Source organism: Bos mutus, chromosome 29, assembly GCF_027580195.1.
Source record: "Bos mutus isolate GX-2022 chromosome 29, NWIPB_WYAK_1.1, whole genome shotgun sequence".
NCBI classification, from domain to species: Eukaryota; Metazoa; Chordata; class Mammalia; order Artiodactyla; family Bovidae; genus Bos; species Bos mutus.
The window spans coordinates 16,610,697-16,624,746 of NC_091645.1; the positions used below are offsets into that span (position 1 = coordinate 16,610,697).

The 14,050-nt window shown below is 50.4% G+C and overlaps 1 protein-coding gene across 4 annotated transcripts in view; it reads left to right on the top strand.

Annotated features, from left to right (window-relative positions):
* TENM4 (teneurin transmembrane protein 4) overlaps window positions 1-12,761 on the top strand; it is an 855,551-nt gene extending 842,790 nt beyond the window's left edge. For all 4 annotated transcript variants that reach the window (XM_070365001.1, XM_070365000.1, XM_070365002.1 and 1 more), the window contains 2 exons: window positions 4,166-4,308; window positions 7,233-12,761. In XM_070365001.1, the coding sequence (XP_070221102.1) occupies window positions 4,166-4,308; window positions 7,233-7,991 (902 nt within the window). In that variant the 3' untranslated portion in view covers window positions 7,992-12,761. The remainder of the gene's footprint in view (window positions 1-4,165; window positions 4,309-7,232) is intronic.
* Window positions 12,762-14,050: the final 1,289 nt, after the last annotated feature.

The window sequence follows — 14,050 nt, forward strand, 5'->3', positions numbered from 1 at the left end:
TGGCAGGTTACTGTAGCTGAAGAAAAAATGGTGCGAAAAACCATTTTACTACCAAAAGCCAAGATGCAACTAGTTCTCACTGCTAACTGCTAAGTCCCTTCAGTCGTGTCCGACTCTGTGCGACCCCAGAGATGGCAGCCCACCAGGGTCCCCCGTCCCTGGGATTCTCCAGGCAAGAACACTAGAGTGGGTTGCCATTTCCTTCTCCAATGCGTGCAAGTGAAAAGTGAAAGTGAAGTCACTCAGTCATGTCCGACCCTCAGTGACCCCATGGACTGCAGCCTTCCAGGCTCCTCCGTCCATGGGATTTTCCAGGCAAGAGCACTGGAGTGGGTGCCATTGCCTTCTCCGAGTTCTCATTAGACCTAAACATTTAGCTTCCACATAGGCTACCTGCAACCTCATTCACATCTAGCAATGACAATGATAAAAAGGGCATCTTTTTTCCAAAAATGTCTTCAAGGGTCCTGAGATAGACTCCAAAATAGGGTCTTAGGGCTTCCCAGGTGGCTCAGTGGTAAAGAAATCTGCCTGTCAAGGCAGGAGACACAGGTTTGATCCCTGGGTCAGAAAGAGCCTTTGGAGGAGGAAATGACAACCCACTCCAGTATTCTTGCCTGGAGAATCCCATGGACAGAGGAACCTGGTGGGCTACAGTCCATGGGGTTACAAAAGAGTCGAACACAACTTAGCAACTGAACATGGATGCATAGGGTCTTAAGCCTGTATTGGATAGACTTATATCACATGATGACCTCTGAATCAGCCACTATGGCTGGGGAGATAGAATGTACTGATTGATTGGCTTAGCCTAGGTCATTCGCATGCTCCAATGAGGAATCCTTAGGTGGAGTCAGCATCCCTAAAAATACACGCGTACCTCAAAAAGAGAGAAAAGGCAGAATGGGATGCTAGGAACGCAACTTTAAAATGTCCACCACTGATCCCTCATATACACCTTTGCACTTGACCATCCCTGTTGCCTGTGAGATGGGGAGTACTGACGCCATTTACAGAGGCAGAAAGTGAGGGTCAGAGAAGAAAAGGAACCAGCCCAGGTAGAGGGGGCGAGGCTGAGCTTAGACTGCTGCTGTGTCTGACTCCAGGATCCTCATTCTTAGGTGAGTTCTCTCTGTAAAGTGCACAGCTGTGTTCATGTAAAAGGGATTGTTATTCTCCATCACTGTTCCAGGCAGCCATGCTGAGGTCTGAGACGGATTGGTGAAGAGCTATTTAATGTGAGGGAACATCTACCTCTGATGTCATAGGAAAGAAAGGGAACATTCCCAACTCTTTAGAAAAGCACAGTAGAAAAACCAATGAATAAATCAGTTTTCAGCGTTTTTCCTAAAGGCATAATGGAAAGTTTCCCACCTTCCATCACTTATAATTAAGGCCCAGGCCTCTTTTCAGCCCCCTGGTTTCCTGGGAATTCTCAGTACTCCTGATAGAAACTTTCCTCTGCAACTACAAATTCAGATGCAAGTTCTAAGCCTGAGGCAAAATGGCTTTGTAGCCATTTTTTTTCCTCTCCATTCTGTTTGTTTTAATTTCCCAAAGAACCATCTGCCATGATTCATAGAATCAGAGATACTTAGAAACTCAGTGAATATAGGGACTTTGGAGAAAACTGATCCAAGCGCCTCGTGTTTCAAATGAGGAAATGAAGGTCCAGGCACTTGGAGGCATAGGTGTTTCTTCTTCAAACACAGAAGAAACACAGAAAACCTTCTGTGAGCCAGAACCACGCTGAACACTTGAAAATACAGTAAGTTCAATCATTTATATAACAGACAGAACAGTTCCTGCTATATGATGGCCGATTCAACTGGTAACACTGTTAGTATTCTTCTCCATGACTTGGTGAAAACTATTTCTCCCATCAATTTGCAGACAAAGAAACTAAACCTTAGAGAGATTAAGGAAAATGTCCAAGATCAGTTTGTGAGTTGGGGAGCCAGTGTTTGGACCTGGGTTTTGTCTTGCCTTAACCATGTTCTTTCCCTTAAGTGATCTCTCTAGAAGTAGAATTTGGGTTTCCAATCTTCTTTCTACCACCCCTTCGCTTCAGTACCTCCAGGCTTCAAACCCAAGAGATGGACTCTGTAACATCCAAAATGCAAAAACAAGCCCCACCCCCCACCCCGAAAAGGCAAACATGAGGCTTTTAGGGTACAGGCAACACGGGATGAGGTTGTTGACCACCAAAGGGCACTCCCATCTTTGGGATGAACTGTTTCACCAATGCCTGGACCCTAAGAACCTCCCTGACCAGAGATCTGTCTGCTTGGGAAGAAGCCAAAAGCAGACCTGAATGCCCACTGCCCAGAGTTGCTGGCTCTGAGACTAAATTCTGAATTCTGCCTTCTCCTGACTTCAGATTCAAGTCTCTGGTCACCAACTGCCTTGGCATCTTCGGCTGCCCCTTCCCAAGGAAGGCTGAGCCATGCTGGGACACAGGCTGTCTGTCTGTCTCCTGTGTATGTGTGTTAGACACTCAGTTGTGTCTGACTCTTTGAGACCCCATGAATTATAGCCCACCAGGCCCCTCTGTCCATGGGGATTCTCCAGGCAAGAATACTGGAGTGGGTTGCCATGCCCTTCTTCAGGGGCTCTTCCCTTGCCAGGGGTCAAGCCTGGGTCTCCTGCATCGCAGGCAGACTCTTTACCATCTGAGCCACCAAGGAAACCCTGTCTGTCTCCTGTAGACCCCAGATCACCTCCTGCCTGCCACCTCAGGCTCTTCCTGCCCCAGCCACCATTTTCCTTTCTGATTCTCTCTCTGCCCTGCTGAACTGCTGTCTGGCTACCCGAAAGTTCCCAATACTCACCTGCCCACTCAGGCCTTGCCTTACACAACAGCTTTTGCCTGAAGTGCCCCCCTCATCTCCACTGAAGTCTGACAAAATTTACACAACTTTCAGTGTCCGGCTTAAAGGCTACCTTCTTCATGAAGACTTGTCAGCCTGTAGGACCAAAAGACTTCTGCCCTCCACTCGGCCTTTTTCTCGTGTCAGAGTTATCCATGCCCTGTGTCTCGTCTCCCCTCCAGGGTCCTGAGGGTGCAGGCTGAAGGTCTGTGACACCAGTGCTGGGCACGGAAAAGACCCTCAGCCACAGAGGGCCAAGTAACTGATGGCACACCCTCTTTCTTTTCCTCAAGTCTTTTTTTTTCCCCTGAAGTCTTGACTTCCTGATTCCATTCTTCAGTGAGCCAAATGCTTATGACAATATCCCAGCTGAGTATCTATACTGAGTACTTTCTAATTAATAACCCCCCAGGAATATTATAAAAACCAATAAATTCAATGCCTATGGGGCTCGATCATCAAACCCAATATAGAGACTGGAAATGATAGCACAGGGAAGTTAGGTGACTTCCTTTGGCTGTCAGAGTAAGTAAAACGCAGGATCGGGGGGTGGGGGGAACTCTTTGATCTGTGGTCAGGCCATCTCCATGGGCTTCCCCGGTAGCTCAGCGGTAAAGAATCTTCCTGAATGCATGAGACATGAGTTTGATCCCTGGGTCAGGAAGATCCCCTGGAGGAGGAGATGGCTACCCACTCCAGTATTCTTGCCTGGAGAATCCCATGGACAGAGGAGCCTGGCAGGCTATGATCCATAGAGTGAGCAGGAGTCGGATGTGACCGAAGCAACTGAGCACAGGCCAATGCACTTTGGCCCTGAGATTCTAATCTCTGCAGAAAGGATTGGGAAAGGGTTTAAGAGTTTATTTCTTAAGTGAATTTTCTCTTTGAAAGTCATTCATTAAAATCTTCCCTTTGGGTGTGGTTGTCTTCCGTGTCTTCTGTTGATGTCTAAGGTAGATGCAGAGCGGTCTTCATCCATCAACAGCTGCCCCAGGCTGTGAAGCTGAAGGTCCTTGGGGTAGAGTGACAGTAGAAAGAGGAGTTGGGAAGCCTAGGTTCTACATGTGTGACATCACTCTCAGATACATCCGCAGGAGGGATCACTAGTCCCAAGAGCACACTCGGCTTCCATGCTATGAAACAGTTTCCAGCGTGCTTGTTGACTCTCCCACCAGCTGCCCACCACATCCTCACCCCACCCCAGCAGCCTTACTCTAGGCCGCCTTCTCAAGGTGTGTCACATCTGAGGTCCACTGACTCCACAGGGATGTTTCTGCTTCTTCTCTCCCACCCAGATGTCAACAGCTGGCTCCTCACCTTCGGATTCCAGCTTCACAACGTGATCCCCGGCTATCCCAAGCCAGACATGGATGCTATGGAACCATCCTATGAGCTCGTCCACACACAGATGAAAACTCAGGAGTGGGACAACAGCAAGGTAATTCACGCACATGGCTGACATTACAAGAATGGGTCCCACCAGCTTTTCAGAAAAGCTTAGGCCAATAATAGAAACCAACGTGGTACGTTTGCAGTGCTTACCAGAAACTGTTGAGCAAAAAACTTAGTGACCCCGGCAAGTCACTATGGACACAGCCATAATGGCACACAGATCCTCATGAGCCAAATTAAGGAGTTTTGTATGTTACACTGAGTTTGGAGTTCTGCACAATGAGCCTTTGTCCCAACCCAGAGCAAAAGTACAAGGAGGAAAGGTGCGTTCTAAATACAAATGTAATATTTCCTGAGCACCCTCAACATGCCCCTGCCCTTGTGTGAGGTGTTCTTTATAAATTAACAACAAAAATATCCCCCTGCATCATTGTTGTCATTTTACAGATTTAATGCCTGAGGCTTTCAAATGCCACCCACCAAAGATGGAGTAGCGTGGGATTCAAACTCAGATCTGTCTGTAGATCCTCAAAACAGTGTTGCTCTCTCCATCTTCCATTCGTGACACAAAGACTCATAGAATTTCATGGTTATAAAGATCATAAAAGCGGTTGCACCCCACCCCCTCACTTCCTGCATCCATTTGTTCATTTCTTCCCACTGCCCCCCTCATTCATAAGATCTGTACAAGGAGCTGGCTCTTCCAGACCCCATGCTGCAGGAGCCCAGGGAAGGCAGGAATGAATCAGGCCGAGACTGGGCCTTCCAGGGGACCCCTGTCCGAGGGGACAAGAGACTCAGGAGGAAGTCTGGGTTGCAGATGGCATATGGCTGGCAATCAGAAACTGACGCATCCGCATCTCTTACTCCGGCCAGATTCCATGAGGTCTCAGCCTGGCTGTTTCCTTCCCCTAGACTCTGGAGAACATGGTGCTGGACCTCTGTTGACTGATGGCACCTACAACTTCCTCTCCACACTCTATTTTCATTTCTGCTTTCTTTTCTGTATCTCCACTAGACCCTGAGCCCCAAGGGGGCAAGTAGTGGGTCTTATTTGGTACCCGGCCTACCACCTTGCATATTTCTCAGGTGCCTGGAAGGAACACTTTTTGTTGAATGACCAAATAGTTGAAAGAGGTAAACAACTCTGCGAGTTCAGTCTTTTCCCCCACTTTACAGAGACCAGAGTTGAGAGAGGAAACTTGTCCAAGGCCAGCTGCAAAGTAGCAGAAGGCGATGAGAGCCCAAGCCCATCTGGTCGCAAAGCCTCTCTCTCTCTATGGCCTTCGCCTGCCCCCTGCCCTCTCCAGCCCCACCGTCCCTCCCCTCCAGGTCCCCCCAGCTGCCCATGGCACTGTCTTCCCAGGGCTGCTTCCAGCCTCTCAGCTGCGCCCCAACTCCAGGCTCCCTCCACCACCCGCTCCCAGAGCCACAGTCCCTGACGGCCCCTTTGCCAGCCTCTCTTGTCAATGAATTATTGATTTCTGCCCTTGGCAAGCATCGGAGATCTTTGTTGTTGAGCACTCTGGCTTTCGCGAAACTCTAGGAAATAATTGTTCACAGACAGGGTTCTATTAATTATAAAGAGGACTTAATTTCAGTGAGAAGCTGATGGACCTGTTTCTAAAGCTGTTTGCCTGAGTTGCTGACAAGGCCGTGCAGCCTGCCTGAGAGTGGCTTCCCATAGCTCCCTGAGCCATGGGAGGGACAGGTATGCCAAGGAGACAGGCCCAACCTGTTCCCTAAAGTAGCCAAGAGCAGGGGCACGTAAAGAGCCTCCAGGAAGCATTGTAGAGACAGAGGCCATCCTTGAAAACCATTTCTAAATGTGGCAGAGAGCAATAAAGCAGGTTAAGAGGATTCATGGACTTCCCGGGTGGCATTAGTGGTAAAGAACCTACCTGCCAATGCAGGAGATACAAGAGATGCAGGTTTGATCCCTGGGTCAGAAAGATCCCCTGGAGGAGGGCACGGCAACCCACTCCAGTAGTCTTGCCTGGAGAATCCCACGGGCAGAGGAGTGTGGCGGGCTATAGTCCACAGGGTCACAAAGAGCTGCACCGACTGAAGGACTTAGCACACACACAGAGGCTCACGTAAACCACTGCCTTCCATCTTACTAAGCCCCTAGCCAAGAGTACACCCTCATCATTGCCGCACCTGACATCACCCCCTCATCCTCCAAGTCCCAACCCAGGTGTGAGCCCGTCCTTGAACCCGCCTTCTCCACCTCGCCTCTCTGCCTCCAGGCTGACATGTCCTGAGCTGTGTTTGCTCCTCCCGACTCCAGTAGCCCTTGAACTGAGCCTCTAGAATCAGAAAGACCTGGGTTCGAATGTTGGCTTGAATACCTACTACTGAATGACTGTGGGCCAGTCTCAACCTCTTTGAGCCTTAGCTTCTCAGACGTAAAACCAGAATAATAACACCCCTACTGTATAAAGCTATTGTGAAGATCCAACAAGATAACGAATGTGAACTATTCAGCTCAAAGACCAAGACATGTTGGCTATAGCCGTTACGGTCACTTCTCTTAGGCCACCAGTCCTCACACTTGATTGTAGTTCTTCGCTGTACGTTTGTCTTTCCCCACGAAACAAGGAGTTCTTCAAGGACAGGGATGATGTCTGCTTCGTTGTTCTGACCTCAGTGCCGAGAAAGCAAGTGAGCTCAGAGTAGATGCCCCCTGAGCAGCCTCTGAGTGGAAGGAAGGGTTAAATACATGGGTGCTTTTACGGCGAACCCTGGATAATGGGTTCAGCGTCACCACTTCCCAGACCGACAGAGTGCTTAACGGCAGGACTAGATGCTACTCGCACAGGGGCCGGGCGTCCTGGTGGTCAGCAGTAGAACTAGGTGCTACAGGTTAGTGTATTTGTATAAGTTAGACTTGGTCATGCAGGCTGGTTCTCCAGTTCCCTGGTGGTTTCCCCACTTTATTTCACTCTCTCTTTCTCCTCCCCACCTCAGTCTATCCTCGGGGTGCAATGTGAAGTGCAGAAGCAGCTCAAGGCCTTTGTCACCCTGGAACGTTTTGACCAGCTCTATGGCTCCACAATCACCAGCTGCCAGCAGGCCCCAGAGACAAAGAAGTTTGCATCCAGTGGCTCCGTGTTCGGCAAGGGGGTCAAGTTCGCCTTGAAGGATGGCCGCGTGGCCACAGACATCATCAGCGTGGCCAACGAGGACGGGCGGCGGGTGGCTGCCGTCTTGAACAACGCCCATTACCTGGAGAACCTGCACTTCACCATCGACGGGGTGGACACCCACTACTTCGTGAAACCAGGGCCTTCGGAAGGTGACCTGGCCATCCTGGGCCTCAGCGGCGGGCGCCGGACCCTGGAGAACGGGGTCAACGTCACCGTCTCCCAGATCAACACGATGCTTAACGGCAGGACTAGACGCTACACAGACATCCAGCTCCAGTATGGGGCTCTGTGCTTGAACACGCGCTACGGGACCACTCTGGACGAGGAGAAGGCGCGGGTGCTGGAGCTGGCCCGGCAGAGAGCCGTGCGCCAGGCCTGGGCCCGTGAGCAGCAGCGACTTCGGGACGGGGAGGAGGGCCTGCGGGCCTGGACCGAGGGCGAGAAGCAGCAGGTGCTGAACACGGGGCGGGTTCAAGGCTACGATGGCTTCTTCGTGATCTCAGTCGAGCAGTATCCGGAACTGTCAGACAGCGCCAACAACATCCACTTCATGAGACAGAGTGAGATGGGCCGGAGGTGACAGAGAGGACCACGGCCGGGACTTCTTGCCAAAGACAGCTACTCTTTTGTGGCCGCGGACCTGACTGTGTTGTACTTAAAAAAAAAAAATCCTTTTTTTAACAAGTGCAAAAAAACAACAACAAAAAAGATACTTGGTTGCATTGTAACTCATGCAACATCCTTTTTTTTAAGAAAAGAAAAACACAGATTTGGCCTTCACACATTTTTTGCAAAGAACAGAGGGTATTTTTTTTTTCTGTAGTGTGATCACAATGAAAACTTGACTGTCTTTTGTTCCCTTTTCCTTGAGGAGTTTTCCTTGTTGTTTGGGGCACATTTCTCTTCCCTGAGATGCAGCCCCTGGGGTGTGTCCTCGTCTGTCCCCAGGTCCCCAGTGTGATGTGAGACACGAGTGTCTGTGCTAACTTGTCCACGTGCAAGGCTATCTTCCACGGGGGTCGGGCAGGAGTGAAGGGTGCAGAGAGTCATGGGCCGGGAGCAGATTTCCGGAGGGCCTGGAAAGAGGGTCTGCAGGACCCAAGGATCTTTGGCCAAGCTCCCGCAGATAGGTGGGGGCGCTTTTTAACACTGTGTTCCATGCCCCCGGAGAACCACGGATGGTTTCATCTTGCTCTGGGGAATTTCATGATCTCACGGCACCTTTTTCAAGCTGCCCCAAACTCCTGTCCAAGCTTTATATTTTGATGCTAAACGAAACCCCCAACCCCTTTTGCAAACCCTGTGTAGTTGTCAGTTGCCACTCCCATGCTGGGACGGAGCATGTGTCTCCTGGGTCTTTTTCCCAGTCTGGCAACCTCGTCCTGGGGGCTAAGAGGCAGAGGTACCCAGGGCGTCTGTGGTTGATCAGTCCTCCCGTGATGTTCCTTATTCAGCTCCTCTTCTCTCCCAAAGCCAGATGTGAGAACCAGCACTGCACGGCCGGCCCTGAGTGTGGGCACCATGCCCGGAAGAGAAGGTCACCCACAGCACAAGGATGGCATTGGTGGCAAGGATACCAGCCTGCCTTCCGAGGTGAAGCCCTCTCCCCCAGGACTCTGGGCATCTTCCCTCCATTGCTCAGCTGCCACCACTGAGAACTAGGAGTGTGGAGAGAGGTGCCTGGTGGCCTTCGGTTCCGGAAAAGAGGTTTAAGGAAAAGTCAGCCAAAGAGAGGAAGGCGTGAACCAAGCATGGTTCTAACCAGCTCCCGAAGGCACCTCTGCTTCCCTGTTAGTGTCGGGCTAACTGCAGAGCTTGGGATGCAGGAAATGCCTTCTGTGAAGTTCTTCTAAAACAGATGACAGCTTCTCCCCTCTAGAGGAGCCCAGCCAGGGTTTTAAAGTGAGATGAAGGAGCAAGGAGGAGAGAAGAGAGAACTTGGTGTGGCCTGGCAGCATCAAGCTGCCCCTCCAGGACTGGGGGCAGTGCCCGCAGACGCAGGAAGCCAGGCTGCAGTTGCCCCTGTGAAGACCCACGCCTGAGGGCAGTGGGTAGAGGCTTGTGGCCAGCCCACACCTGCAAGGCTTGTGGGAGAGGCAGCCCCCACTGGGCTGGAGGGGAGTACTGAAGGGAGGGGAGCGCCTGGGGCTCCTTGCTCCTGTCTCATCTGCCTAATTACCATCATCATTACCTCTCACAGGAGGCTCTGGGAGACCAGGAGCGGAAGCCAAATGTTCCCTTTTAAGCTGGGCTTCTTAGAAAATGGGACTTCTATGGGTTACATTTTACATTAAGTGTGGAAAATGAATTCTGAGTCTGAGCTCTTTCCCCGTGGAAACCTTGTTGGACTGACAAGCTCACGGCACCTTTATAGCCTTACTCACAGAGTCTTCAGAATATTCCAGCAGTGAACGAAACCGAGACGGTCTCTTGCCGCGTGAGAATTGGCGAAGCGTGCGGGCCGGGAGCCTGCCTGGCAGAGGGAGGCCCCCGCAGCTGCTCGGGAGAGGAGGTCTCGCCTGACGTCGTTCCACTGGGACGAGAGGATGCGTTTCGCTAAGTGCTCTTCCTGTTTCCAAAAAAAAAAAGTGACACTGCCGTGACAGTGCATCTTGGCCTTGTTTGTCCACCGCGTCCAGAGCTCAGCCGAGTCAGATGGCAGGGCTTCTGCGCCCACCGTGTGAGGCGGGGGCTGGTGGCGGCGCCCATCTGGCGGGATCCTTCTTGAATAGGATGGAAGATAGTTGGGCCTGAAGAACACATTTTGTTTTTTATTTTCAACCCAGAATAGACATGCCTCTCAAATGTCATCTTGATGGAAGGGGTCCTTGAGCAATGGGGCCCTGAACGTTGGCCTAGATAATCAGTTCCACCCTGACCTCCTGACATCAGTCCAGACCTGCTGGGAACGTCAACTTGGAGGTCAGGGCCAAATGAACCATCTCCCTGTACCTCCCCAACCCTCTGACTCTCCAACCCCAAAGTCACAGTGACTGTTAAAGATCAAAGTCATGGAAAATTACTGAACATTCCATTTCTTTAAACGAATGATGTTCTATTTTTTCCTGGGCTACACACCACCAAGGAGGCCTAGCTGCTATCTGGGAGGAAATGGGAGCACCCCCAGCCTGTAGAGAAAGGGTCTCAAGTGTGGGGCAGGCAGCCTCGTGCACCTCGGTTTTGCCTTGTGCGGTTGCTACTGGAGACAGTGCTTCTGGCTTCAGCCCTTGTGGGTTGCTTTGCATTCGAGCCAGCAGGTGACTCAGTGCCTCTCCTCGCAGTGTCTTCCCGCTGGGACCAGCAGTCCCAATGTCACAGCAACAGTCTGAAGGCATAAGCCAGCATTCCCAGTGCCAGCCTGCTGGCCTCCAGGCATCAAATCCCATCTTTGATGGCACCTGCCCTTTTGACATTAACCAGCCAAAACGTGTCCCTTCCCTTGAGAGACAGCCCTCCCTCCCTGGCCCTGGTCCATTATTCTGTAGGATGACAGCTTCTGTCCCAAGAAGACAGAAGAGCTGTTTGTGGAAGCTCCTTTAGAAGAGCTCCTACTTCCTCCTGAATCCTCCACAGCTGCCTCTCTGTCATCACCTTAAATAGGACTTCAGTGATTCCCCAACTTTGGTTTTATAGGATGAGATTTCCTTGTCACCCACCCACCAGCCAGACATCACTGGAGGGGGGACCTATGACAACAGGAAGAAGGCGAAGAAACTCCATGGTAAATGACCCCTGATGCTTGCCACTCAGAACTGTTTGCTGAGAACTAAACCACGGAACAGACCAGTACCTGATTTCTACCTAGGGATGGAGGATTTGAAACCATTTCTAAGAAACTGACCAGAAGTTGAAAATGGCCAGAGGATATGATTCTAATGAATCAGGATGAGGTGGGGAGCAGAAGGTGATGTAAATAAGGAAGGTGAATAAAACGGGGCAGTGTTTTCATAGACACATAACAGGGGGCTTCCCAGGTGACAATAATGGTAAAGAACCTGCCTGCCAATGCAGGAGACACAAGAGACGCAGGTTCAATCCCTAGGTCAGGAAGATCCCCTGGAGGAGGGCATGGCAACCCACTTCAGTATTCTTGCCTGGAGAATCCCATGGACAGAGGAGCCCAGCGGGCTACAGTCCATAGACTCGTAAAGAGTCGGACACGACTGAAGCGACTTAGCACAACAAGGAATCAGATTTGTTGTTTTTTTTTTTTTTTAATAACCTTTTTAGCTATGACTTTTAAGTACCACCTTTAACAATGGCAGGGGTTTCCAAAATGCAAAGACAAGATTTCCACGTGAAATCTTAGAATAGTTTTACATTGGTAACCTTGTACCTGCAGTTGCCACATGGTGAGGACCGTGACACTGAGCTAGGTGCCCAGGAGGAAGGAGTCGGCCAGGCCTCAGCAGGGTCTCAGATTTTGGGGTTTGTTCCCCCGGTGCTCAAAGTCAAATCTATCCTCTACCCCCTCACAGTGGCCACTAATGCCCCAGCCATGGCTTCCCGTCCCAAGCTAGGGCCCACCTCTTTTTCCTTCCCAGAAAGAACCCAGTCTCCTTTTCCCCTTGGGATCCTCATTTAGGACTAAAAGCCCTCTATTGAAGGTTCATAATTCCCAGGTAGGTTTATATACTTGTCTGTATTTTATTGGACAGGAGGAAATTAAAGAATTCTGTAGTTCAAGGCCCTTTCATTTAGCCTTCGAAAAACAGCAAACTCATTTTAAAGACTCATTGCTCAGGTGATAGAAACTTGATCCTCTCCAACCTTTACATTCTCAAAAAACCAGCCTTGTGTACACGACCGCCCCAGACAGCGGGCCGATGTTGGGTTTCTTACCCTCTCTGGAATGCCAAAGGCATGATACCAGGTGACCTCACGGTCCCCAGGAACATGTGTTTGATTCTGAGGGCAAACTGCCAATGGAGAACGAACGCTCCAGCAGGCTCCGCTAGCCTGGCAGAAGCTGAGTCACAGATGTTTGGTGGTGCCCGGCAGCCCTGGATTCACCAACACCAGAATCCCACTTTTCTAGACCCGCCTGATGTTCTTCAAGACTTCTGAACCCGCAGCTTTGGCAACGGGACTCTCCCAAGCTGCCTCTGGACGACCAACACTGGAGACTCTGGCCTTACCATGTGGAAATAATTTTCCTGAAGTCTGGAACTGATTTTGAGAAGTTTTTTTTCTCAACACTTTTGTGTTTCTAACACTGTATTCTTGACTGTGTAAATACCGACAAGGCTGTAAATAAATGCAGATGTAGATACCTTCTAGAAAAGAAAAGAAAAAGGCATAAAAACAAAACCAGAAGTGACCCTGTGTAGCCTTCGTTGACAAATAAAAGAATATTTTGTGTTTAAAGGTGTCTAGTGGCCTTTTGTTTGGAGAACGGTGGCTGCCTGAGCCAGCTCTGAGTTTGCACTCCAAGAAGCAAGCTCAGTTCTCAGGAGGACTGCCAAAGCTCTGGTCCTCGGCCCCAAAGTCCCCCTTAAGCCCTCCAGGTGACGCCTGTCATAGCCAGGCATTTCCAGAGGACACAAAGACCCTGGGCCTTAACCTCACAAATGCCAAAGCAACTCTTTCACCAGCTACGCCCCACTGTTCCCCGGGGCCATATCCCAGCGGCTCTTCTTTCTGGCCTCAGGGACAGACTCCAAGTGGCCGGACAGATCGACACTGCCCTAAGGAGACAGCTACACTCTGCCACTTGTTCACTGGGTCACGTCACTGCATTCCACGTGGGGTGTCACTAGCTACACTTTCAAAAATAAATGTATATTCATCATACAAATTATTATAGCCACATGATACAACTTGGGGGAAAAAGGAGGAAAATTCCTTTAGCGTTGTTTTGGATTTTTGTTTTTTGCTCTATGATATGTATTTTTTTTCTGAAAAAAAAAAAAAAGAAATCTAAGGTAGGTGTAGTCACCGCAGACGGGTAATTTTTCACCCTGCCTTTTTCAAAGAACCTCGCGTTTAACCTCAGGTCCAGAAGTCAGGGATGACAGCTGGTCACTTAGGAAAATACATTTGCTAAGCCCAGCTCCCTAGTGTGAATGGTGAACCTTATGAAAATTCAAATAATTGAGGACAAGAGTGAGAACAGAAGGCTCACAGCTTCCCATTAGCCTTGGGTCTGGCTTACCACCAGGCCCCCCAGGAAGGAGCTTCAAGCTCCAGGCCTCTTCCCGGGCAGCCATGGGCTGACCAGGCACCGATGTCCAGGCTGCCATTCTTCCGTGGTGCCAGGGATGGAGGCTGATCTTAGGTGAGTAATTTAAATTCTAAGCTTCAGTCTTCTATCTGTAACAAGGTGGCCCATACCTTAGTTCCTCCTCAGATCGCCTTAAAGAAGCAGGTATGTACTGTGGACCGCTGCTCTCTGAACAACAGCTCTTGGCCGACTGCAGCTTTTCCCCTTCACCTCTCTCTCCCCAGGCCCCTCCCCACCTTCCTTGCGAAGTCTGGTACTCTTTCCACTGCACCAGTAGTTCTCAAACTCTGGCTTATATCAGACTCAGCTGGTGTTTCTCAAACCATAGATTGCTGGGCCCCACCCCCAGAATTTCTGAATCAATGGGTCTGCTTCAGTTCAGTCGCTCAGGTGTGTCCCGATTCTTTGCGACCCCA